General features: G+C 52.4%; 2 protein-coding genes across 3 annotated transcripts; one reads left to right on the top strand and one right to left on the bottom strand.

Moving 5' to 3' along the window:
- The first annotated feature begins 11 nt into the window (after positions 1-11).
- Positions 12-25982, top strand: OTOP2 (otopetrin 2). Its single transcript, XM_074922166.1, has 8 exons — positions 12-27; positions 20193-20380; positions 21005-21442; positions 21923-22059; positions 22704-22762; positions 23419-23552; positions 24005-24894; positions 25812-25982. Exons 3-8 carry the CDS (start codon positions 21037-21039, stop codon positions 25980-25982), a joined length of 1797 nt encoding a protein of 598 aa, XP_074778267.1. The 5' UTR covers positions 12-27; positions 20193-20380; positions 21005-21036.
- USH1G (USH1 protein network component sans) lies at positions 6857-17175 on the bottom strand. Of its 2 annotated transcripts, XM_074922048.1 has the most exons (3): positions 16846-17175; positions 7980-9221; positions 6857-7250 (listed from the first exon to the last, which is right to left on the bottom strand). In XM_074922048.1, exons 1-3 carry the CDS (start codon positions 17007-17009, stop codon positions 7247-7249), a joined length of 1410 nt encoding a protein of 469 aa, XP_074778149.1. In that variant the 5' UTR covers positions 17010-17175; the 3' UTR covers positions 6857-7246. The 2 variants fall into 2 exon arrangements, with proteins under 2 accessions (XP_074778149.1, XP_074778150.1); XM_074922049.1 differs by lacking the exon at positions 6857-7250 and having other exon boundaries at positions 7976-9221.
- Positions 25983-27358: the final 1376 nt, after the last annotated feature.

Raw genomic sequence — 27358 nt, 5'->3', positions numbered from 1 at the left:
CAGCCAGGAAGGTGGTGATGGAGCAAGGTCAGTGAAACAGGTTTCTCCTCCTGGGTTCCTCGAGCAGGCGTCCTTCCCCGTGCGGGCTGGGGAGCTGCAGACTTGTTGACAGCGGCTCTCGTTAGCTCGGTTATTGAGCGGGGCCGAGCTGGGCTCTCAGCTCTGGAGGTAGCAGCTCAGATGGGGTTATGGCCACTCTGTGCATCTCCCCATCCCTCTCCAGGTGGGCAGCTGTGCTGCTCAGCCTTCCCTGGCCTCGTGGGAGCCCCCTGCTCCGAGACACCAGCGGGGCTGGGGTGGCTGAAATAGTGGGTGTTCCTGCGGAACCTCTGCTGTGCCGGGGACCCAGAGGTGTTTGGGGGCTGCAGCCCCAGCTGACCTTGGTGCTGTGGCCCGCAGGTGCTGGCACATGAGCCAAGCAGCTGGTGCCAGGCTCACGAGTTGTTTGTGGCTGTGGAGAAGGGCCAGGGGGTTTATCAGAGCTGAGGTAAAAGGCAGCATCCAGGCCAGGTGCCAGGATCTTCCCGCTGCTCCATTCAGGCCTTTCGCCGTCTTGCTGGAGCTGCTGCGTGTTCCTCTGCACTGCCCTTGGCTGGTGGCACCACACACCAGGAATGGGGAAATGTGGAGGTCAGCCATCCCATCCACGGGCACATTTCCAAAACACAGCCAGTGAGCCTGGGGGCAGTGTCCCAGTGGGGCACCTGTGGGTGAGGGTCCCCACTGCCAGAGCCAGGTTTTGCCATGACATGGCTGCGCCAGCCAAGCTCTGCCGCTTCCTAGCAGTGAGGTAATGGGTCGGGAACAAAGGGATGTTGCAGCAGCCAGATCCATCCCTGGCACCTCCCATGGGGGCAGAGCCCATCCTTGGGTGAGGGCAGCATTGTGCTCAGCCCGCTGCCAGCAGTGCCCTGCTGCAACTTCCACCCAGGGATCAGCAGGCTGCACCTTCCCAGAGATGGGAAGTGAACCCCAAAGAAATCCATCCCCACCAGGGCTTAAATGCTTGCATAGGACTTAGTGCCTGGGTTTAGGTGGTTTCTGTGCTCAACCACCCCTTGCAGCCCTGCGCTTGCTCCTCCCAGTGCTGTCCCATGGGGAGTTGGGTGGTTCAGCCTTCGCCTGGGCATCTCCTCCGGTGACAGTGGCTCCTGGTCCCACCAGGACCTTCAGGGTTGGGTGGTTCTGCTGTCTTTGAAGAGTGCTGTTGAGTTGGAGCTCGGTGTCCTGCAGCAGGAAAATATAATTGTTGTCAAAGTATATCCTGGAAGGTTAATACTCAGACAAAGATCAGGGACCGTGAGCAGTGGGAATGTTGTTCCTGTCCCTCTGAAAAAGTGGGAGGTGAGAGGTAGTGAAGAAAACCAGGATCACTGCCTGTTCTTGGAGCTGCCCCGGGGCCCAGGCTGGCATCACGGGGCTCGGCCACAAGTGGGGGTCCCCAGTGCCGCAGGGCAGGCGGTGCTGCGGGGGCAGCAGCACAATGACACATGCGCCCATGGGCGCTGGCTGACCCCACGCCACTGGGGGTCACACAGCCCCCCAGCACCTTCCCCACCCACCTTCCTCCCACCGAAGTATCTGGGGCAGGATGTACAGGCCCTCCAGGGCACCAATCCTGCAGTGCCAGTGTTCAGCCCAGCCGACCGCATGGTCTCAGCTAGCAGCGCTGCCACGGAGCCGCTGTCGGAATTGTCCATAGGGTTTCCCACCCCTTTCCCACCTGCTGTCACCTCTGGGACCCACGTGCCCCCCTGCTGGTGGCACTCTGGTTCACACAGGGGATGCCCTGTTGCTGGGGGCTGCACAGGGCTGCTTGGTGCCCTCACCTCGTCAGTGTGGAGTGGCACGGAGTCAGCTCATCACTGGGGTTAGAGTCAAGTCCTCCTAAACCACAGTTCCCCACAGCTTTGGCATCCCCACAGCAGGACCATGCTGTGCCAGAGCTGGCCAGGAGCCTGGGTGTCAAGAAGGATCAGGGATGTCCAGCAGCTGAGGACAAAGATCAGGTGGTGCCTGTACTTGCAGCACACTTATCCTCAGCAGCACCCTCAGTGCTCAGCAGGATGAATCCAGACCAATGCCACGTACCTGGCCGCAGCCACATCTTCACCCCAACTCATAGTCCCCAGCTATGGGACCTTAAAACCCTCCCTCTCTCTGTGCTGTTGTGGAAGGAGCCCAGGAGAAGACGTCTGCCTTTTCTGGCTCCACACAATGCCATAGCTCCCCCTTAGCCCCCAACCCACCCAGCCTGAGCACTGAGGGACTCTGGGGGGGCCTCGCAGCAGGGGCAATTCCTTGCATGCTTCTGCAGGAACAGCTCCATACCTCTGCTGAGGCTGGAAAAGGTTATTGCAGCCACAACCCCACAATTACAGAGCAAACCTGCGCTCTGGCCCTGAACTGAGCCCCGTGGGAGGTGCTGCCCTGCTCCTGATGCTCATTCAGCGGCAGTCAAGGATTTTAGCTTAGCATGCAGGAGGGAGCATCTCCCTACCCTGCACCTCAAGTAAACAGCCTACCCGCACCAGGCACCGCAGGGAGGCCACCAAAGGCAGATGGGCCTGGGGCACCGGTGACACCCACACCTTGCTCTACCCCAGATGCCCCCCAGGGATGCTCAGTGCCATCTGCAGGTGCTCCTTCAGTCACCCCAGCTGGGAGCAAGCCGGGGTGATGGGTGCTGGGACTGGGTGCTGGGGAGCTCACTTCGGCCCTGAGACCCTCGGTGGCAGAATCCACGGCATCGCCTGATATTTTGCAAACAATTATGAATTGCATGAAGCAAATGTAGGAAATAATTCATCCTGTTAATACCTAAAGCCAGCATTAAAAGAAAATTACATTCCATTTCTTCTGCTTTCCTGGCCTGCTCAGCAGCTCTCTCAGGTGGACACATTGAGCCGTGTCCATGTTGTGCCTTTCAGGGTGGTTTGGTTTTGGGAACAGCCATGGAGGGTCCCAAAAGCTGTTGCAAAGCCCCTGCGAGATGCTGCATCCAACCCAGGCCATAACAACGCCACATCCAGCCCTGCACTCGGCTGCTGGGGGAGCAGTGGGGGGTCACGGTGCAAGCTCATGGCAAAGCCGGGGTGTGCCGCGGGTGCTCTGCATGGAGCCCCTTCCCGCTCGCCTCCATTCCTGCCACCGCACGTTACTCAGCTGCTCGGCCAGGAAGTGAATCCCCGGCGGGATGGGCAGGAAATACTTAAGCAAGTGGTGTGCAATGGTCTGCGCTGGCCTGGCAGGTCCTGGACCCCAGTGTCACCCTCTGGTGTGGGCACCATGGCCATCACTGGCTCCGGGTCAGGAGGGAGGAGAGGAGCATCAGGCAGGGCTGAGGAGTAGGTGCTCCTGCCTGACAGAGTTGCCTCCCCGTGGTCCTCTGTACCTGTAGAACCCACCTGGTGTCCCACTGGCAATGTCCCTTCTCAGTTCCCATGCCAGCCCCATGTGGCATGGTGACCCCAGTTCTGCTGGCAGCCTAGGGGACACAGCCATGTCCACCCCAGGCCAGCCACGGTACTACCACTGCACACCCTCCGTCACCCCCAAAAACCTCCCCTGCCTTCTCCCTCCTCCAGACCACAGTCTGGGAGCCCAGCCAGCTCCTAAGGATGGGGAGACAAAAGCACCTGAGTGACAGCAAGTGCCACCACATCCCCTTGTAGCAGCTGCATGGGGATAAGGCCCAGGTCTTGAATCGGCATCACTTTTGTGAGCAATGCTCCTTCAGTCGAGGAGCTGGGGCTGTCTGGTTCAAGGATGGGGTGTCTATGCCACTGTCACGGCCCCTTGGCCTCACTCTGCTCCCCACACACCACCTCCTGCACCACTGGGGACTGGAAAATACATGTCTAAGCTAAAGCCAGGGGACTGGTTTTGCTGGGAAGCCCAATTTAACATGGGCGCAGGGTGGTTTGGCGTTCATGGCTTGGGGCATTGAGGGACAATCATCCCCAGGCTCACAGGTTCCCCACTGGGAGATGCTGCCACCCACTGCCACAGCTCCTGCAGGACCTGTGCTGTGTCCGACTGCCCAGGCGCCGCGGGCAGGTACGAAGGCTGGTGTTTGCTCACTGGCAGCACCGGCTCGGGGAAACCTGCTGCCTGGCTTGGTTTCTGTTTGGGAGGGTATTTAAGGGTGTTCTCCAGGGTGTGCCAGCCCTGGCCTCCACCCTGCTTTCACAAGCGCCCTCCCCGAAAGGAGTTTGTTGTTCTCAGCTGTGGAGCAGATACGATTAGCACCAGCGAGGTTCCCCCGCAAAGGCTGGGCTGCTGATGGGCAGAGCAACAACGGGGCCTGTCTGTGAGGACCTGGGGACAGCCACATCCCCTCCCCGCACCCAGGGCAAGAGGAGCCTGGTTCCATCACGAGCCTGGTGGGATGCAGGAACCCAGCCAGCTGGGGGAGAGTTGGAAACTAGGAGATGTCTCCTGGGCTGAGGGTTTCAAACACCCTGTCCTGCAAGGGCTGCATCCCTATGCTTCTTGGGAGACAACGTGTTTGGAAACTGCAGACTAAACCCAAAGCCAAGTAACAAGCCCAGAGAGCAGGTGCTTGCTCTGGGGCTGTCAGTGCCTCCGACAGCCACCCCCATGCCCACAGACCGTCCTTCTCACCCCACCTGGGGCAGCTGTGGGCCTGAGCCCGTTTCTTGGGCTCTGCCACGCTGCATTGGTGCTGTTCTGGTCTCTCCCTGCGGCTGTGGAGGTGATCATGTTGGTCTTGAGGCTCATCAATCCTGAGTGGCATTTCTGGGCTCGGTCTTAGCTGTGTGGGGATGTGTCCCATGGCACTTGGGTACCGTCACATCCCCAAACCACTGGCTCTCTGAAGGAAAGACAAGCTGGGAGAAGGGATCTCTGTCAGCATCAGCCCAACATCAGCAACTGCTTGGGTGCTCCTCAGCAAAAAGGCAAAGTTAGAGAGTGTGCAAACCCCAACTGCCTGGCAGCCCTCAAATACCTGCTGCATCCCAGTACCCGGCCTGTGAAAGGCTCCAGCAGGTGCCAAGGCAATAGATCCACTTCTCCCTGTCATCCACTGGGATAAACTGGTCCCCACTGCACCAGAGTGGCAGTGATGTGAGCCAGGGGAAAATTTTCCCCTCCTGTGTCCAGCACAAACCCAAAGGCATGATTCATTGCTCGGGGAATTGGAGCTGGTTTGTGGCAGGCAGCTGGCACTCTGCTGGTTATCCAGAGCCAGGGCAGAGGGCTTGGGTGAAGTCACACACATGCATGAGGAAGGGGGTGAATTTAGCCACTGTAACCTCACCTGAACGTTGGCCTTAGGTTACAGGTCCCGCTCGCAGCAGGACTTGGTGGCCATCCTTCTGCTGGCCCGCATCCCTGCTGCCTCACAGCCCCAGTGGGTCCCATCCTGCTCTCCCAGATCCAGTCCCGGCAGAGGGAGCTGTGACATTAGCACGCCAAGCCACTGCTCTCCCTGCAGGGATAGCAGCCCTGGCCCTTGGAGAGGGACCAAAGCAAACAGTGCTGGGGCCCTGGCACCATGCAGCCTTCACAAAGGACTCACTGACTCAGCACATCTGATCGCTCACCCTTTTGCCTAGAAATCAAGCCAAGAGTTATGCAGAACTTGTAATTTCAAATATAAAAGCACTTTTAGCTCTAAAATATCATGTAGAAAAACTTCTCAGTTTGTATCCATAAAGAAAGATCTTGGACCTTCAGCACAGCAGTGGTGTTTAGCTGATGCCAGAGCATCTCTGTGTGCAGTGGCACAAGGCTGGGACCCCACAGCTCTCCTGGTGGGGCTTCAGCCACTTGGGGGGCAGTAGGACAGAGAGCCACCTTGCAAAGTGTATTTCTTGCTTGCAAAGAGGTTTTTTCCTCTCCTACACACACACACACTCCCCCCAGGGGACACACAGGGAGGGAGCAGCAAAGCTTCTCACCAAAAAAATCCCCATCCTCCAAACAGCAAATGCACAACCTCCCCAGCCCCGAAGGGCGAGCATAGTCCAGATCCCAGCCAGAGCCAGGGTGAGCACTGCCAGGAGTCACTGTGCTCAGGTCATTCCTCATCATGTGCATCCTTGAGATAAGGCTCGATAAGCAGTACCAGTAACAACGTGCGGCATTTCTCTGATCTGGTAGTTTGCATCACAGTCTGAAGAGGCGCATTGCCAGCACCCCATGGCAAGGGGCTGTTGACTCTCTCCCATTAGGATATGTCACTGCCCAGGTGCCCATCCTGCTGCTGCACCCCAGAAACCCTCCTGCCACCCAGGAACCATCCGTGTAGGTAAAATAGTGCAGTGGAGCTGGGAGCTGAAAAAAGAGTGCAATGGTCAGCAAAAGATGTGATGGCTCTGTGCAGAACACCTAACGCTACAGTTCAGAGCTGTGTTTTGAGCATTGATGCACCAGGAATACTTGGAAGAGGGTCTGGGCTGCAGCCCTGAAAAGCTCATGGAGGCAAAAGTCAGGGTCCTTCGCACACAAACTGCTGATGCAGCTCAAGTGCCCTGGAGAGATGGGACAGAAACCTTGCCTCCATGGGACAGCCATTAGACCACTGGAAGGCAACTATCGACATGTTCAAACCACCGTATTCATTTCAGATTGTTGCCCTCAAGACAGCACAGACTGGACTCACAGACACGCTGAGCACCTGCGGGCTAAAGTCAGGGCTGGCATGTCTCAAGCTGAACAGCCCCAAGCAACAGTAACCAAAACTCCCTTCTGAAAACACAGCAGCAAACAACACAACCGAGAACAAGGAGCAAGGCCAGGACTCCCCATCCTTCTGCTCCACCAGCTCAAACCACAAATCAACCACTTGCTGAAGCAAGAATGGATTGTAACGATTTATTCTGGGTCCCTTTGAAAATACCATCATGCATCACCTTCCATTCATGGCTTCGTGTGGTCTCTCAGCCTCTGACAGCACAGTGTCCTAGCCAGCTGTGCAGCACACCTCTTCCTCCAGCGAGCAGGCAACCATCATCCCTTCGAGGTTGGCAGGTTGGAGCTGCCTAGTCCGACCTCAGCAGTCGTCCCTCCACACCAGGTACCGCCTGGGAGCATCGCGCAGACAGGGAGCGGAGCGAGGGAACAGGAGGGCAGCCCAGAGGGACTGGTGGGGATGGCTGTAGCTTTCAGCTGCCCCAGGAACGGAGTCTCTGGCTTGTGTTTTCTGGCAACTTAGAACTGGGTTTGTTTCTTGATCATTAAAAAAAATAAAATAAAATAAAATAAAATGATGCTGCTGCTATCTGCAAAGGGAAAGAGAAAAATCTGTCAGTACCTTCAGGATCCAAGACAACTGTACTGAAAGCCTGAAAAAGCAGCAAGAAGCACACAGATATTCAGAGGCTGGGAAGCACAAACAACACAGTGGATTGGGGTGTCAGTGGACGTGACAGTGGGGAGACCCACACTAGTGCCTTCCCTTCACCTCTACAGCAGTCACATGATCCTTTGAACCAAACCAACCAAACCCTGGAAACACCATAAAATGGCAACAACTCCAACCCAGATATGCAATCTCCAAAGGTCTGAGTAAGATCTCAAGCATTTGGGGAAGGATTCCCAATGCCACTGGGCACTGCCGTCAGCCTGCTCCCACCAGGAATTGTGGTTTATTTCTTAACGCCTTCAGAAGGTGAAGAGTCAAGACAAGCCTGAGCGTGGTTGAAAATCTCAGCTACAGGGACTCAGAAGAATCAGACCACAGAGCAGTTTGCATTCATATAGGTTATGAAACAAAACAAGGGCTTCATGTCCTGCCCAGCCACATCAGAGCTGTTGAGTAATGAACTAACACTATTGCCACCTCTCCGAACTCTCATCGTTTCCACACGAGCAGGAATTTGCCCACACACAGAAGACTGAAGTTACCTGGACTCCTACTCTTCCAAGTGGATTGAAAACAAGATCTTACATTATCCACATCTCCACCTGCTGAAGGGTTTAATTGCTCGGAGGCCCCATCTCCTACTTACAGTTCAGTGTCTACAATGACATCTGGCTTCTCCAGAGTCTGTCGTCTCCTCTGGATGGCATCCACAATCTTTTTCCTGGGGCCCAATGGAATATTGATGCTCTTCAGGTCATTGTCTGAACATAGCATGAGGGCCTCCAAGTCAATCTTTTCCTTCTTCAAGATGGAGATAAACTCAAACATGTGCAGGGAAGCCAGAAAAGTCTCCAAGGGGCTGGTGTCTGGTTCATCATCATCATCTAAGCCCAGCTCCACCTCATCCCAGGGTAGCTCCTCCGCGTTCCTCTCCTGCAGGCTGTTGGCACTGCCAATGCTATCGTTGAGACTTGGCGAGCGCTGCAGGCGGCTCCGCAGTTTGACACCCATCCCGTCTGCGCTGTCTTCACCCATCCCACCAGCGTCCTCCCGGCCGATCCCAAAAAGCCCGCTGCTGACGTAGTTGCGCCGGAACACCATGGTGCCCAGCCCGGGGCGGTTGAACAAAGAGTCGTGGCCAGAGTCGGTGCTGACTTCCGAGTGGGCTGAGTCCATGTGCAAACCCGGGTCACTTATGGCACGGGAGACAGTGTCTTCATCTGTGAGGAACATGTCTCTGATATTACGCCGAGTCCACTCCTTGGGGCTGGCATATGTGCCCTGCTTCACAAACATGACATCATTCCCCAGCTGCAGACCAGACAGAGACCGCACACTTTTCCTCCCATCCTCGTAGATCTTGAACGTCCCATCCACCTGCTTCTTCTTCTCTAGCTTCTTTTGTATTTTCGTCTTTCCCTTGGCTGTGCCATGGATGGTGGCTTGTGAGTATGGCAGGGAAGTCACCATAGACATGTGTTGGAACTTCTTGCTTAAGGTGCTACTCGAATAGCTGGAGAAGCTCATGGTATCCGAGTTATCCGACATCTCCTTTCTGTACCGCTTCTCCATCCTTTCATGGTGCTTCTTCTGCAGCTTCACACAGTCCTTAATCCTCCGCTCTGCGTCCCGAAAGGCCTTGTCCTTCAGTTTGCTCACCAGCTTGGGGTTAAGGCTGCTCTGCTTGGCAGCAATAGAGTCCAGGTATCGCACACACTCCATGTGCCCCTTCATGGCTGCCATGTCCAGCGGGGTGTGGTAGTCATTGTCCAGGCACCAGATGTTGGCCCCAAAAGAGATGAGGAAGGAAAGGCAGTTCAGGTGGCCGTTGGCTGCTGCCAGGTGGAGAGGGGTGTTCCCCCAGATGTCACATTTGTCTGGATCGCCCCTAGACAGTAAGAAAATCAACCAGTTAGCATGCAGGCATGGCTGACAGACTCTTCTCAGATATTCCCAGCTGTGCAGGGCAAAATCAGCTCCACGAACTGTTGCCTCCTCAAAATATGAAGCTACACAGCTCTGGCCCCCGCAGCTTAATTTTAAGAGGTCTTCTGGAAGGGTGCACCGCTGACATGGAATCACATGCCTGACATGCAAGTCTGTGGTAGTTCCCATGACTTGAATTTAGCTCTCAGGAGACATATGTTCCTGCACCAAATCAGCTTTTGGAGGGAGGCAAACCAAATTCTGAATAGTCCAGAACTGAGATACGGGGCTGATTCCAAGTCAGACCTTGTGCTTGTTATAAAATTCCAAATCTCAAACATCTCATTAAATTCTAGTCAGATTCTATCTTCAAATCTTGACTTTATTCAGATTCTGCAGAGAGACATCCCAAAATCCCTCTCTATACAGCACATCCTGTGTGGGACACCAAGGGGTCCCACCATGATGGTAGCACCACCATGAAACAGCCATCCTCAGCAATGGTTCTGGAACCCACCAGCTGTTACACCTTCCTACCCTCCCATTCACTGGTGACTGGGGAAATCTGGGGCACAAAAGGGCACGTTGCCAGTAGAGAATAAGAGCAAAGTTGCTAGCATTGGCCTTGGGGTTGGGGTTTTGTGGGGTTTTTTGCTGTACTATGTAGTACTTGGTCTCGACTGCATGTCTTGAAGCACATTGGTATTAGCACATCCTGAGAATCCAGTTTCAGAGAAAGTGGAGATTAGGTTTCTGCACTCCTCAAGAGCTGGACGCTCGACTAATGCCATTAGCATCTCTTCTCACACCGTGCTGGCCCCTGCCCCAGCAAGCTGCTGATGGGGCATAACTGCTTGCCCACATCTCCTGCCTCCTGTGAGAGAACAGACACAAACTTAGGATTCAAGGGAAGTCTGTCCTGACGCTGCTCTGTATTTGTGATCTGCTGAAACAGGAGATAGTTCACACCCCTGCTGGCACCAGCCTTCGCCTGAGCGCGTGCGCTAATGATATGCAGCCAGCAGCAGTATCTGTCAACAAGACGCTCTCCCTTTGTGCACATGGATAAGGCAAAGCCTTTTATTAAGGCTGTGCAGCTCCACCACCCTCAGGAGCAACTCCCCGTGGGCAGCAGGGCCCTGGCTCCTTCCCATTTCCACACCACCCTTTCACTGAGCTCTAGAGGAACCGAGCACTGCCCCTCCACCACGAAGATCTCAGCCCCAGTGACACCAGGAGTCTGGAAGGCAAATGCACACTTGAGACCCTCAGCCTGTGTTACTTTACTCCGTGCTGCTTTAGGACCTGTGTTGAGCTGGGAGCAGCAAGCCCAGAACCCTCTCCCAAACCCCACATGCTCTGTGCTACGGCTCGTCTCACTTGAAGGAGTCTGAAAACTACCTCAGAGAAAGAGCACGGAGATCACGGAAGCTGAGGGACTTCTTTCCCCTGCTGCTTTGCATCTGCACCACTAGCACCCATGCACAAGACCCAGTAACAGCCTCGTCCAGCACATTCCCCCTCCCATACTGCAGGCAGGCCCGTCGCTGCCCGCTCCGGACACCGATGTCCAGGGAACAGCGGGGCCAAAGCAGAGCAACCCAGCTGGTGTCATGACTTGTTTGCAATCCTCAGGCTTTGCCAACATCTCAGCTATGTAATACTGAAGGGAAATGATTCTGCAAAAGACAGAAGCAATAAAAACAGTGTCCAGAGGTTAAGCTGGAGATTATTTAGACACAGAGTGTGAGCTTTCTGGCTGTATTTCCTGACACCTGCTATGAGGTGTGCTCAGCTTTCCCCTTGTGGGAGCATCAGCAGTAGCTCCATATGCACGTATTTTCATAAAATTTTAGAAACTTCATAAGTACAACTTTGAGCCAGCTGGCAAATTCAGCAAGTTAGTCAAAAGGTTCAAAACTGTGTAAGGGCCAAAGAGACCCACAAACCCTGCAGGACTTCTGTATCCAGAACCTTTGACATCTCTCATAGAAGCAGAGAGAGGCCTCAAAGATGGGTGCTAGGGAGAAGGGCATGAGATCACAGGGTTGAGGAGGTGTGAAGCCAGTAGAAGGAGAGGAGGAAGCTGCCAGTACTGCGGCAATGCGGAGTTTCCAGGAGCGGTATCTCCCCAGCCCTCGCCTCTACACTCATAGTGACATGTCCAGGCTGGGAAATTCATGGGGAGGATAAATATTTGATGAATTGCAAGAGAGCAGTAAATTATTGATGGAGCTGGATTAAAGAGCCAGTGAAACTGGAACTGCTGGTGCTGTCGGTGGGACTCCAGCGCGTGGAGGGTTGTTCGTTTGTTTACATGTGCTCTGAATGGGCACATGTGTGCCTGACGTGCAGGCAGATGAGACAGGGCACCATGAGGGTCCCAACACATATATGGACTCAAAATGTGGACAGTGACTTAGCAGAGGACTCACTAGAAATGATCTTGCTCCCCAAGCCAAGAGTATGGATGCTCGAGCCATAAAGTACCTCCCAGAGCCCATTCTCCTGTCTGTCTGGTTGAGGTGGCAAAGAGCGAAGCCAGGGAGGTCTCAGTGGATTCATATTTAAAGGTCTACTTTCCTCGTACTTTTTACTACCTCAGAGAGTGAGTGAGGGGAAAGAGCATCAAAACCAGCTTTCCTCCGACATTGCCACTGTCTAGAAACAAGAGTATTAGAGCAAAATTAGATCTCCAGGTCCCTTTGCCCTATAAATGTCTGCCGCAGGCGCTAAAAATGCATCAGAAGGAAAGAACAGCGACTTGCAAAGTAGAGGTGTTTGATCTGGCACAGATAATAAACATGAGGCCCTCCCTCTGGCAGGTGTCTGTCCCAGCAAAACTTCACCTCCAGGGCGCTGCACACGAGGAGATGCTGACTGCAGGGTCCACTAAGTGGGAACGTATTTTAATAACAGGTGTGAAGTGCAGCACATCTCAACTTCAAAGCGTTTTTGAGTGCTGAGTCAACTCCTGTAATAATCATTATTAAAAACGCTGTTAATTGAGCCCCTTAGGTGGACGTGTGCATCTCCTGAGTCACTGCATTTGCACCATGACTGGCACACTCACTCCCTTCCTGCTGGTTTTTCCCCTCCACTTCTCCCATAGGATCCCAATTAGTCGGGGAATCCAGCGGCACTTACATAAGTCCTTCCCTGGCTGCACGTGTGAAGTTCCTCTGATAGCAATGGGCTGGCTCACCCCCTGGTTCATGGGTGTGCGTGAAGGATCAGGCCCTCAGACCAGGAGCCAACCGTATGCAGAGTGTCTCTGGCTCCCATAAAACATTTTTGGATATAGGAAAAGGAAAAAAAAAACATTTATGGCTCGAGGGAAAAAAGCCCACCAGCTTCAGCGTAGCCAGTCAGGGAAAGGACCCTAGCAAAGCCTAGAAATGAGCAGAAAAGATGAGGGTTTGGACCCAGAGTAGAGCCTTGGGTCCTGTATCCCAAGCTTTATCCAGGTGGTGGTAGGTCAAGGATTCAGCTTTTCTCTGAGTTCAGATGCCCAAAAATCCAGCACAGATGCTGTAGGTGAGGTTCATCTCAGGGCTCTCTGCCTCTCGTAGCAGCAAAAGCTGGGCTAGCAGTTAGCGTTACTGGCGATCATTAAGGCTGGCCGTGCTGTGGCAGTGCCTAGGGGCACGTCTCCCGCTCAGCACTCCACCATGCCCAGATCTCACACTGACTTCCAGCAGCCAGCTCAGGCGCCGGAAGCGACAAAGCTTTGACAGTGCTCCACCCTGCTCCTTCACCTTCCCAGCAGGTCACCACCCCGGGAAAGATCCCCACCAACACGGCCACGCTGCTCCCAGCACCCACGTGGCCGCCAGCCCTGTGGCGTGCAGAGGATGCACATCACCTTCACGTGCCTTGCTGCAACCTCCACTGCAACCCTGACCCAGCCAAGGTGACGTGACTCCCTCGAGTGGCCGGGCTGATGTCAGGAGACATCTCATCCCCTCTAACCCACTGCTGAGCCACTCGCACCCCTCTGTCATTAACACCCAAAGCATCTGTGATCCCCATTTTTTGTAAGAAGGGAAACTGAGGCACATCTCTGCAAAGAAACACCAGGTGACAAAGCTGACTGCAGACCTGTCTAGCAGAAAGACACATCCTCACCTCTCCTGTCGTCCACTCCAAGGCAAGAAAATCCTGGCTATTTCCAGACAAGGCTCCCAGACCTATGGTTAACTGGAGCTGGACTGATGCCCACCACTGCCACAGCAGTTCATAACAAACCACGCTGAAGAATTACTGCCTCTGAAAAGCTGCAATACTAAATGCCAGTTAGCCTGCCTTTTCCCAGCCATCATGTTAATTGAGTTTGCTTCCCTCACTGGAGTCCAGTCAGGAGGAATAAAAAGGCTTTTTGTGTTGCAAACCAGAAGGACGAGCCACTGCTGATCCCTTCGACTCAGACTCTCTCTCCATCCCCATGCAAAGGTGGCACAGAAGCACAGACACATCACTAGCTGTTACAGACAGAGCAATGTCTGCTTCCTTACCTCTTCTGTGTGGGTTGAGATGATGAACTTTCCTCAAGGATCCACCAACAGATTTATTATACTTTCTTTCCCCCTCCCCATTTCAGCCCTACACCACAATCTGCTGAACATACAGGCATATGAATGAGGCTCCTTCACTGATGCCAGAGCCTAGATAATCCTGAGTGTCCATTAGCTTGGCCTGAAGCGGGGCACGACAATCAGTCGTGATTTTTGCCCCCAGCAGCCCCTCTCCCACAGCTCTGCTCTCTCAGGGTTAGCCTCTGGCCAGCCTCACCAGGACATTTCGTAACAGCCTGGCCCCAGCACTTAATCTCTGAACTTGTCTGGGTACCAGTATCACTGCCCAGCACCAGCAAGGAGAATTCGGTGTTTCTTGCTGCCCCAAGACTCTCCCATCACCCTCTGTGCCTTGGCATCCCCCTGAAATGCAGTTGGAAGCTGACCAGCCCCTTCAGACCCTGACACTGCCTCCCAGCCCATCCCTGCACGGAGCCAGCCCAGCCCCAAAGCCTCCGCTCCCCCAGGCACTACCCCATGCTGCGAACCCACACTGTCCTCTCTCGCAGGGCTCTGCGTGCTGAAGGAGGAATATTTTGACAGCAGAAGCCAGAGAGAAATACCCTGACATTTTAGGATACTCAGGGGCCCTTCCTCTTGCCTCACAATTGTTATACCGCAGGTGTAATAGCAACATATCCAACACAGAGTTAAGTTTCAACTCTGAACAAGACTTAAATACCGTTGCACATTGTCCTAAGTATTAGCAGAAAGTTTGCCCACGGGCTCTCCTGGGTCCTGCATGATTGTCCCTCTCTGGCACCCCCATCCCCAGGCTGGGGCTTTCCTGCCTCTTGCAGACCCAAAGCCGGCTCCAGGGAGCAGAGGGTGTCTGCCTCTGCACCAAGCTGAGCAGCAGCACAAGGAGGCTTCACGGATCTCTGCCTGGTCCTGGGCAAGGATCTGACACATGGAGATGAATGCATGGATGAAAACGCATCCTGCAGCCCCACAGACATACACTTTGCTCCACCATCCATCACGTAAAGGGCACTGGGCTTTTGCCAGGCTATTTTCCCTGTCAGGAACAAATGTATATTAGGCTGTTAATTAAACAGCAGCCAAGCTGCACTCGGACATGATTGAGCCCACAAGGACCTTTTAATCTGATGTGAATTTATAAAAGGGGCCCCTCCATGGCTAAGCAGTCCTTGGGTTTTGTGGGGAGGCAGAAACTGCTGGCTTGGATGTGTAGGTTGGTAGGGCAGGCAGTGGTGCTGCAGGGTGTCCTGTGATCGAGGCAGGCAATATAAGGAGATATAATGATATAAAGAGATGTAAAGCCTTTGTGCTTTCTGGAAAGGCATTCATCCATGGTGTGGGCCTTTCAGACTGACTTCTTGGCCATCAAATAGTCTTTGGAACCATTTCTAGCTCTGGGGTCCCCAGAGCTCCTGCCCTTGTCTCTTTGGCTCTGGGTGGCGATTCCTCTCCCAGCAGGAGCTCAGAGCAGGTTTCTGCTGGGCACAGTCCCTCCTGGGAGGTACACAGTCAGTCACACAGCCCCCACCCAGGGAATCATCATGGGGTTCTCAGCCCAGGAGCATCTCAGGATGCACCACTCAGAGCAGTATCTTGCCCTCTCCCCTCTGGACTCTGAAATCATCTCCTGACCGCACTCCTATTGCATCAGGCACTCAAGGACTTCTCAGAGTGACTCTGTACACAGCCTTTCTGACCTCAGGATCTGAAAATTAAATGCTTTACAATGGAAGGACAGCAACGTGTGTGGGAGATCTGTCTGTAAGTACAGCTGGCCAGGGCCAGGGGAGCCAGCTGAAGGTTTTGTACAAGCAGACCAGAGTATCAGGAGATGTGAGAGCCCAGGAACAGGCACAGTCGAGATGCAGCTGATCAGGTGCAAGAGCTGCAAATGCAGCCCAGGCTGGGCACAGCAAATCCCTGCTTGGGAGCTGATGGCCCCACCTAGCCCTGACCCAACATGGAGAAGCAAAGCCATTTCAACAAGGCATGATGTACATCCAGGCTGCTGGCCTCAGCACTATTCCTCAATATTAGAAAGAAACAAATCAAAAGCAGCACTGCCACCAACCTCTCAAGACAAGGCAGAGGCCACCCCACCTTGGATGCCTTTAGATGCCTTTAGCTCAGAAAAGCTACCAAAGCAGAAGGAACCATTGGCACGTTCTCCCTTGGGAGGTTGGTACAAACAGGAGAGCCAGTGCTGCTCAAGAAAGAACTAGGGATGGCTGATCTTGCCTTAGCACAGACCTTCTTGTGCGGTTCCCCCAACACCAAAATGTAAACCCCCCCAGTCTGACAAGTCCCCTCGGTTCCACTCCCTTCTCTCCACCACATCCACGCTTACAGAGCCTGAGACCCTCAGATTTGGCAGTCCGGGGTGAGGTACTGAGACACACATCAGCATCAAGCAGCTCCCGTGGGGGAGACTGAGCTTAAAGAAATCTGCTCTTGGGGAACCTGTTTCTGAATACTCTGGGCTGCAGGTGCATGACAGGCTGCCCAGGGGTCACAAACTGAGACCTCGCTTTGGGTAAAACAGACAAGTGCCACCTACTTCCAGCTGGCACTGCATACATCTCTCTGTGAGCATTTCTTGGGACAGAAGGAGCAGTTATTCCCTCTGCTCCCTCATTTAAAAAGGCTTTTTTTTCATGGCAGCAACACAAGGGGCTTTGCACTTCAGCTCTGCCTGTCTTTACAGGACCTGACACGGGACTCAAAGCACTTGCAGGGGGGACTCAGCCCCGCCTGGGGAGCTGCAGGCAGGGTTTGGGGCAGGAGTGGTTATAGGCTCAGAGGAGCTGGGAAAAAGCAGAGCAGTTGTCAGGAGTGTTGGATTAGACTCAAAAGCACCACAAAGAGAGAAAAACAACAGAAGGGAGTACAGGAACAGGGGTGTTATGGACAGAAGCCATAGTTTTGTGGGGCACATGCACCCACACTGACCTGCAAGCAGGGAGGGGGGAGAGACGGGGTCCCAGCTACTCTGTCCCCCAGGACCAGCACCGTGCATTCGCCCACGCTCACCCTCTGCTGACAATGAGGCGCAGGGCGTCCAGGTTGCCGTGGTAGGCGGCCCATAGGGTCGGGGTCATGCCATCCTCGTCCGGCGAGTTCAAGTCCTTCTTGGTGGCTTCCTTCAGGAGGTCCAGGTAGCCGTCCCGGGCTGCTCGGTGGTACTGGTCATTCATGGTGCAGAGCAGTCCCTGGGTGAGCTCATGGGTGCCCAGGGGGGGCTCAGAGGATGGGCATGGACGTGGGGAAGGGGGAGCTGCCAGGAGGGCCCAGCTCGCCTGGCTCAGCGCCGCCGTACCAGGACACCTGAGAAGTCCTGGCCGGGGAGGCAGGAGCTCCTCCAAGCCCAGCCAGCCAGGCTCTCCAGCGCTTCCCCTGGGTCCTAAGCATCCTCCGGCCCTGACGGCTCCTCATGACAAACCGTTCACGCACCACTCCACCGCACATTAAAAGCTCCAGTTAAGCAGCATCACTGTGTCAGGCTCACAGGGTCGTGCAGGGACAACTCGCCAGGTCTATGTGTCCCCTAAGCAGAGCAGCCTGCCAGAAAGGCTCATGGGCTGTATCCTGCCCCATACTCCTGCATGCCCCTCGCTGTAGCTACCCCATCTCGAGTGAGGGGCAGCAGCAGCCACAGGAGGAAGCACGGGCTGATGGGGCATGAGCCCCCCACTGCCTCCACTCGCAGCCCTGTCAGAGCAGGGCAGCAGGTGGGGCCTGGTGGGGTGCTCCTGCTCCATGCAGAGATGGCCGAGAGCAGCTTTGTGACTGCCTCTGGTTTCAAAGCAACACCGGGGGTGTTCACAGATCCGTTTTTCCTGGTTAAAAAAAAAAAAAAAAAGAAGAAGATATAGATATATACATGTGTGTATATGTGCATATATAGATATACATATGTATATATACATGTACACACATGTATACATACATGTACACGTACATACATGTATACATATATAGAGGGAGATATATATATCACTATATATATATATATATATATATATATGTCCCTAGGAAGACAACAACAGACCCAGTCACCATCCCTGCCCCCCAACTACCCTGCCTGTACCCACAGGACTCTATTTTTCAGGGACCTGCACAACAAACTGCACAACAGGAATCCACGTCAACCTAAGTAACTCATACGGGCTGGAAAAATTCCTTTTCTCACTCCCTCTCCCTCTTTGGAGACCAAAAAAAAAAACCCCAAACCAAACCCACTCCCGTCTGTAGCTCAGTACTATGAGGTGCTCAAGGGGCAGTGTCTGGCCTCCACCGTGCCTTTTATGCTGACACAGAATTTCTGGCTGGGGTGAGCCTTGCAGGGAGCTGGACGGCCCCAGGCAATGCCTCCAGTGCAGGATTCCCGTGCCCCGGGCACCCTCTGCTGTCAAGAAGAGACAGAGCCAAGCCTGGATGATGACCAAAGTACTCAGGTTTTACAGCACATTGCGCCCAACGGTGAATCGTACCCCCTAGGACACGCTGTCACAGAGGAATTTCCTTCTTGTCCTTGTACATTTTGCCTACCATGTCCTGGCTCCGGGGATGGAAGTCTCCAGGGCTGGACCCTGAACATCTGCCACCATGGCCCTGGGCCAGCACACGGGGATTGAAGAGGGTGAAGGCAGAACCAGAAGATGGGTGAGAACAGGGAAAAAAGTGCAAAACTGGAGAAAGACTGAAAAACAGCAGCAGAGAGGGTTAGAAGGTAATGAGCAGAAAGGAGGAAAACCAGAGAGAAATACAGCTTATTTTTGTAAGCAAAAAAAAATCCCCAAGACAGCAGGGTGACCCTAAAGCAGTCCCTGGTGCACCCACACAAGCTGCAGTGATTAACCCCTGGGTGACCAACATGAAGTCACGGTCCCGGCTGCCCGGGGACACCTGTAAGTGCACCAGAGAGGGTCTGCTCCTCGCAAGGTTTGCTCACATCGGCAGATTCACACTCACCAGCTCAGACTCCTCGGGCGAGTCCTCATGGGATGTAGTAGACATCGAGGTATTTGCCACTGTAATCCTTCCACGTGAAAAGCAGCATAGTAATGTCTGCAATTCATTACTGAGGTTATTTAATGATTCTTGTATTATTACTAATTAAGCTCATTACGCTGTATGGTGGCTCCCAGGGGGGGACAGGGAGCATTGCCCAAGGCAGTAAACGCTCTTTCCCCTGTTCTGGTTGTTAAGGACAAAAGAGGGAGGATAAATCAGTGCATTTAGTCCAGGAGGACTCTGAACCTCTGGCCTCTGCAAGCCATCACCATTATCAGCTCAGATTCATGGCACGGGGCGGGGTGGGGGGGGTGGGAAATGTGTGTCTGCGCTTCCCCTGGGAAAGGCTACAGACAGAAAAGATCAACCGCTCACCCCAGAGAGGAACCCCTAAGGATCAAGGCAGAGCCACTACTTGTAGCAGCCGGCTGGTGGCAGCACGGGAAAGATGCATGAAGGTCTCCCTGGGCTGTACAGTAGATCCTGAGCGCTCTCCTTCACCATCCCGCGCAGTTCGGTTTGATGCTGTGCCTGTAGTGCTGCAAGAAGCAGGGTGGTGAGCAGGCAGGAATGGGACTGAGAAAATGCACAGCAAAGAGCCCATCTCTGTGCTTGCCCCGGAGGAGGCAAGCAGCAGGGACGTCTCCAAAAGAGGCGTCCTCATGAAGGAATAAAACTTGTCCCCATCCACTCAGAACTGCCCTGTCTCTACCACCAAAATGTAAGAGCTGGGGTAAAAGAGATCTTGAGCAAAAACTCTCCCCTCACCTGGCAAGTGCTTGAATCCCATCTGCGCTGTGGTTTGCAATGTGACTTCCTTCTCCTTGAAAGGAGAGAAGTCAAGCTCCTGAGGGCCAGAGAAAGGTGATCCCACCCGGAAAAGGCAAAGGGTGCGTCAACAAAGGGGATCATGGACGCCAGTCCCCAAATCCTGCCCTGCTGTAACGCTAAACCTTCCTCATTGTTGCCACCATGGGTAGAAAAAGATTGAGCTACCCTTGGCACTGAATAGATACAAAAGCAAATTTCTTCCTTTTCCTCAAAAGCATTCCAGGCATAGAGCATATTTATGGATGGAAATAGTACAGGGTGAGGCACAATATTTATTGTGCTCAGTTAAGCAGAAAGCCAAGCCCAAAATCATCAGCAAAGATAAGTTCATCACCTAAACCACCTTCTCTCAAGGGAAGAGATCCCACGCAGGTAGGGAAGATGGGTTTGGCAGGGTGGCTTTGCTCTATCTGTGGTGACCATGACCCTGCAACCGAGCGGTCTCTGCCATGCTTAGCAGTGCTGTCACCTCACACCCTCCCCGGGTAAATAACCCTTATCTCCTCATCTCTCTCCTATTTCCCCAAAATCAGCTATTGCACAAAATGGATCACATGAGTTTCTCTGAGAAGCCCACGAAGCACTGCTGTCGGCTCCAGACATGGTATAAATCACAGAGACATCCCAACAGGTATAAATGCTTTGGCTGACCAAGCTGCAGCAACGGGGAAACTTCTCAGCCTGCCAAGAGCAGAGATTTGGATACCAGGCACCAAAACAGGTTGGTGGAATGGCTTTGTTTGAATGGTTACTTTGCCTTGTTTCATACTTTTTCTTGAGAATCAATAAGTCCCCGGCTTGGCACAGGCAAGAGGCTTTAGTGGGAGTAACAGCAGACACAGCTTGCATCCTTCTTACAGGAACTGGTTTAAACCATGATGTGATGCTTCAAAGACTCCCAGGGCTTTCTTACCTTTCAGTGGCCTGTTCCTCAGCCAGGAAGTATGACATTTTCTTCAGAATGTTTAGTGGTTGACATTTAGAAATCAAACCACATTGGCCATTTGCCCCAGGATATTTGATCCTGTAAGTGCTTTCCTGGTGCTTTTCCAGTATCTTGCATCAATAAACACCTAAACGCTCTGTGACAAATTAGGCATGCTTTGTTAAACTGACCTGGGATCCCCCCCCATGCAAAAGCATCTTAAGCAAGAACTCAGCCTTCAGGGAACCAGGAAGAGAAAGGTTGAAAATGAGCTCATCCCTCTTCTTGCGCTCCCTGTCTCAGCCTTCCCTGTTCCTCTGATACGTCCTCTCCTCCTCATCACATGCTCTGCTTTCGTCCAGCCCTGGACTATTCAAAATGAAGTGACGCCTCCCATTCATGGGGCTCTCCTCCCAACAGCATTAACCCTCAGCTAAAGCATTAGCTGAATCATGACCGAAGAGCCCGTGCGGAAGGACAGTGAGATCAGACGCCCCAACTCCAGCATGGGCTGTGGACACAAGGATGACAAAGCCAGCCTGGCTTCGAGCCAGATAGCATCTTTCAGTCACCAGCCTCATCAGCCCCCCTCCACTCCTGCCTCCAAGGAAGTGTGGAAAAAGGGCGGCCGCATGTTCTCCATCCTGCTGGCTGTGCACTTAGCCCTGCTGGCCTGCACACTGGTGAGCAGCGGGGCTTTTGAGAAGATTGCTGTGCATGACTATGATGTCTTCTTCCTGCTGACTGTCATGATGCTGATAGTCATCATATGGATCATCTTCTACCTCGTTGGCACCTCCCGCTGCCCAGATGCCATCCTCTGCAAAGACTCCCACGCTGGGCCCATCTGGCTGAGAGGTAGGAGCTCTCGGGGGGGTAGGGCTGGGGGTGAGATGCAGGTGGACAGTTCATGGGGGCATCAGTTCTTTCAAGGGAAACAGCAGTCATCTGGGGCACAGTCTCCTCCCCTCTTGCCAGGGCCTGGCACCATGCCCTGCTCCTATTTAGTGGAGGGAGTAGGTTAGCTCCTACTCCCTCCACTGGCTTCACTGCCAGGTCTCCCTTTGTCTGCAAGGGCTTCTGGTACTTTACACCAGCCTTGCCATTGCTTTTGCAAGAGCTGTGAGTCAGACTACAGGGTTGACTGAAAATCCCTTCCAGCCAAAATTATTGTACACTTCTGTTGGTGTCAAGATAACTTGGGTGCTGGGAGAGGAAAAACAGAGGTAGAAGCAAAGCCTCTCCATGACAGTAGTTCCTCTTCTTCCTCTCATCTATCTGGACTAGCCCACATATGCATACATCTGTCCAACCACAGATATTTTGTTTCCTCAACAGGAGGCCTGATCCTATTTGCCATTTTCAGTCTTGTCATGGATGTGTTCAAAATAGGATATTACTCAAGTTTCTACAGCTGCCTGTCTGCAATCAAAATAATCTACCCCATTGTGCAAGCAGTATTCGTGGTCATCCAGGTGAGATGGTTGTACTCTGTCTCGGGGATGGGTAGAGAGACAGAGCCACCAGCAGAAGCAGCTCTGATCTTGTGGACATAGTTCAGCTCCACCAACAGCAAATGCAAGTGTCTTAACTCAGCCCCTGCCCAGCTCACATCATCCTCCAACCACAACTTCCAGCTGTGGCAACTCACTTTAAAGCATTGATTTAAACTTGTTCCCTTCCTGGGACATTCTGGCTTATGTCAGGATGGCTTGACACAAACTCTAAGCAGCTCCTATCCAGCCAGGTCTCCTCTCCCATGAAGAACAGAGGGAGAAGGACAGGAGGACTGTCTTGAAGTTTGAAGTCCTACACAGAGGACCTCCTGCTCTGGGACAATACCTAGAATGGAAGAGGTCAGATAGGGACAATTTAGACAGGAACAGGGGCTGACCATGGGCAGAGCAATGGCAGTGGGACAGGGCAGGAGGAACAAAAAAAGAACAGACCACATCCAGCAAATGGCCAGGATTATGGGCTGGTAGGCTAGGCCCAGATGGACCCAAGCAAAAGAGGCTCCAACTTGCTCTCTGCTGAGCAGGGAGATCCCTGCTTCAGAAAGATGTGATTTGCTTTCTTGTTTTGTTGGAAATAACTTCTTTCTTTTTGCCCCTGTCAGACGTACTTCCTGTGGATCTCTGCCAAAGACTGCGTCCACGTACACCTGAACGTTACCAGGTGAGCAACGCCACTCTGCATCCCACTGGCCCAGAAGACCTGGGCCACTGCAAACCTGCAGCACTCTCTCACACAGTTAAGATGCAACAAGCAATCTTGCTTAATGCTGGCCAAAACTAAACCTGCTTAGTCTCCAGCTAGCCTTAGATCCTAGCTCAAGTGGTTGAGGTTCATGACCCATGGATCTAGCAGGGTTGGTATTCAATTCAAGAATACAAGCATTGCTCAAAGCAGATTAGTATTAAATTAATAATTAGCGTTAAATAAAATGATTCATAGCTGACTTTTGCTCCCCTGGGGAAGGCAACGATGCAGTGGGCAAGCCTCAGGCTAAAACAAGATCTTGTCCACTTTTGCAAGACTGGATCCTACTGGAGACCAATCCAGACCTATTAAACCCTTCACTATTGAGAAGCTCTTCCAAAACCAACAAGAGAAATCAGGTCTTGCTAATTCTCATGATTATGAACAAAAAATAGAAAGAGAGTGAGAGCAGCAAAGCAAAGGTCAGGATTTCTAGCCTTGACCACTAGAGCCCTTGTACCACTTCGGGCAGCTCCCACAGTCCCTCTGAGCACTTGCACATCTATAACATGGATAGGAGAAACATGGCCTAGAGCCATTGCTTTAATTTCATGAACCTTCTTCTTCTGTAGGTGTGGCTTGATGCTAACACTGACTACAAACTTAGCGGTGTGGATGTCAGCAGTGACAGATGAGTCTGTTCACAAAGCACATTCAAAGTTGAAGAAGAACATGACAGAGGAAATCTTCAGATGGATCCTGAAAGGTAATCTGCCCTTTTGTGAAGCCATCTCGTCCACAGAGGGAGCCCATGAGGTAGAAATTGTTCTGCAAGTCAGGTTTTATCCCTTTTCAGAAGGCCTATTGAGAGCTGAAGGTTCCTTTAACAGAGCTGCTGTATTAAAAGCCAGGTCTTAAAGTTCATTTCTTAAGCTGTATCCAGAGAAATCTGAAAGGTGGAAAGCCCTGGACAATTGGGATGGGAATGAAGAAGGGAAGGAAAAAGAGAGATTTAACCTGCCACCTAACTTCTTCAGAAAGAACACGAGCATCAAAAAGCTGAGGTTGAAGTGTCCTTGTTTTCAAAGTGGTCACATAGTCTTCTGTCCTTGGTCTTGTTTTGCACTGGCCCCAAGTATCCAGTTCTTCAGTGCTGCTAACGAGTGCTGGCTCCTTGTTTTAACACCACTGCATCTGTATGTTTTTATCTTGTTTCAGCGGGAATGAGGAGTAGCTCAGCCGAAGAATGCAACTGCAACAGCCAAATCTGCCAGGTCTTCAAGAACGGCTACTTTTGGCTGTACCCCTTTAACATTGAGTATAGTCTCTTTGCCTCTGCCATGGTCTATGTCATGTGGAAGAATGTTGGACGCTTCATAGACCACCACTCCCACCACATTCACCGCCTGAAGTTCAGGCTCTTCCGAAGGACCTTCTTTGTAGGCATCGTGTTGGGCCTCATCATTCTGGTGAGTGGTTTGGGAGTCCTTATTCTTTATGAGGTGCAGGTAAATTCCAGCACTGAATACAGCAAGAAGAGCCAAGCACTCACCATGTACTACATCTTCAACATTGTCTGTCTGGGCCTGATGTCTCTGGTCTGCATTGGTGGCTCTGTCATCTACCGGTTTGACAAGAGAGACATGGATCGGCACAAGAATCCAACCAGGACCCTGGACGTGGCCCTGCTGATGGGTGCAGCCTTGGGGCAGTATGCTATTTCTTACTACTCCATTGTGGCCATTGTAGCCAGCACACCAAGGGACGCTATCAGTGCACTCAACCTCACCTACGCCCTCCTAATGATTGCTCAGCACACCTTCCAGAACATCTTCATTATTGAAGGCCTTCATCGGCAACCCCCCAAGGAAGACCACAAACACGATTCTCACCAGAAGGATCTCTATGGACTCACCTTTGTCAACATCAACGCAGTGTCCCTCCGTATGCCCGACAGTGGCAGCGCCTTGGCCCCTAGTGCTGCCTCTGGCACTGAGGCCATCCATCCTTCTGACCTCGTGCGGTCCCTCACCGCCCCCAAGAAGATGAACTGGAGGAGGAAGTTCTTAAGGGAGATCTCCATGTTCCTCCTGCTGAGCAATATCATAGTGAGTACATGCAGAGAGAAGAGTTTGTTACAGTGGGGGAGAGGGAAGCAAGCACAAGGGAGAAGTGTCTATGAAGGAAAGGATGTGGCCCATGCAGAAACAGTCCTTTCTGTGCCTCTGCTATACAGAAAGCACATTTACTTACATTTGTATGTGCAGAGAGCTGGGATTTCCTTGTCACTTAAAAGCAAGAGCAACTGCCCTGGAGTTAAGACATTTTGGGCTATGCCAATAGACCTGTCACTTATTAGCACAATACCAGACAATAAAATCAGTGGGTACAAGAGAAGAATCAGTTTCAGTATTTTTATTGGGTATTAGCTGATATGTAGAATAGATTACTAAAAGAAATAAACTACATTAAAACTTCCCTTTACACCCCCAAAGAACAGATGTAAAGTGGCAAATACCTGGGGTGAAATCTGGGTTTTCTTGAAAAATGGCAGCATATCTCTTCTCAAAACCCATGGCCTAGGAGCCCAAACACTGATCCAAGTTGCTGTGAGGAGAAACTGGTCACTGGTAACTTCAGTTGGGGTTCCCACTTTCATAAGCAGCCAGGGGACCGCAGTTTCCTGCAAAAGAAACGTAGGATTACAGCTGCACTTCCAAAGCAGCCAAGCACATGCTATGTCTCAAGAGAACTTGCAAATCCCCAGCTAGTCAGTCACATCATGTCCTCAAACTGATTTTACACATAAGCTCACAGAGAATAAGCTGACAACCCCCATGCAACCAGATACACGTGCTGGGTGGGCTTCTGAGCAAGATGCACACAACCAAGCCTGGGGAGACCAAGCTGCTGCCAGCTCAGCCCTACCCAGGCTTGCTTCATCCAAGGAGTTTGAACAGGTCAGGTGCTTGCTGTACCACACACCTTTCTCACTGCAGTGTTATTTTCCCATTTCTTCAAACAGCTCTGGATCATGCCAGCGTTTGGTGCCCGGCCACAGTTTGACAATGACACAGAACTGAACTTCTATGGTGATTCCATGTGGCCGGCCATCGTGGACATTTGCCTGCCCTTTGGGATCTTCTACCGAATGCATGCAGTGGCCAGTTTGCTGGAGGTCTACATCATGTCCTAAAGAACTCTCTCACAAGGAAGATGAGATCCTCCTCAACCAATCCACCTTCTTCCTACCCCAGGGCTGAGAGACTGCCCAGATGTCCTGAGGGGTCCCCAGCACCCCTTGAATCATGTCCCCTTGCAGTGTTGGGGCATTTATGAACTGTTAGTGAAGATCATCCAAACATAGTCCAGATTTTATTTTTGCTACTTGTGTGTGGATGTGCATGTGTGTGTCTGAAGTTCTTAAAGCTTAAAAGAAAAAAGATAAAAAAAGGAAGGTGTAATTACCCTTGGTTCATGTGGAGACTCACCTTCCTTCTCAAAAGCCTGTTCGCTCCATGACACTGATGTACTCCTCAGCGGGTGCTCGGCACCCTCAGACAGTCAGTGCCTGCCTGCACGCAGAGACCCCGCAGGTACGAGGGGCTAACGCAGGCGTGGAAGGCAAAGAAAGGGAAACCACTTCAACTTCTGGTATGGCCAGTCGGAAATCACTCCCCTGCAGAGATGTGAAAAACAAACCGGTGACCACCAAAGGCTTTGGGAAACATTTTAATCTTTCCTCTCTCTATTGCCCTTTATGCTGGCCCTCTTGACTCTTCCCTGTATCAGTCCTTGCTGTTTTCCTTCCTCTCCAGGGAGGCATCACTGCTGCTGAGAGGGTTTGCTCACTGCAGCCTCCCCTTCCTGAGGGCCAGGTCGTCTCTACAGGAGAGCTGTGCATGTGGTGCTGGGCTGACCCTGATACAGGACTGCTCTAAGCACAGGTTTTTCCCAGTTTTCCTGAATCAGGGCTTGAGAAATATAAAGATCATATGGGCAATACAGTCTGGGGAACGATAAAGAGATTTGTTTTTCTTTTTTCTTTTTTTTTTTTTTTAAATAGATAATGATTTTTTTAATATATGAACATTTTTGTACGTGAAGTTATTTATTGATTTTCACTGTAACACTGAACTCCTGAAGGGACCTTCTGTGACCTAAAACACAGAAATCAATCTAATGCTTTGGACAATTTGATCTCCCGTGCCCTGAAGGGATGCTTGTGCTGCACCCCCAAGCCTGTGCGCGCTTTGAGGCTGAGAGCACAGCCCCAGCAGCCAGGCAGCCCTGTGCATGTAGCAGTGGGGCCCCAACACAAATTTCTGGGTGCCTGCAGCTCTCCGTGAACCACTATATGATTGAGGGGGCTTTCAGAGCTGAACTCCTGGGCTGCAGGAGGTAGAAATGGGCCCCTTTGCTGTACCCAGAGTCCAAGTGGAGCCTCAGAAAGCCCAGGCCGCCAGGTCGAGAGGGTGCATGACAAAATGGCACAGCTGAGCTTTGTCTCAACCCTGAGACATCAGGGTTTACTGTTCCAATAAAGCGTTTATTGTTCTGTCAGGGTTTATC

The sequence above is a fragment of the Athene noctua genome, chromosome 18, assembly GCF_965140245.1.
Source record: "Athene noctua chromosome 18, bAthNoc1.hap1.1, whole genome shotgun sequence".
Classification (NCBI taxonomy): domain Eukaryota; kingdom Metazoa; phylum Chordata; class Aves; order Strigiformes; family Strigidae; genus Athene; species Athene noctua.
This window is presented reverse-complemented; position numbering and strand designations above follow the sequence as displayed.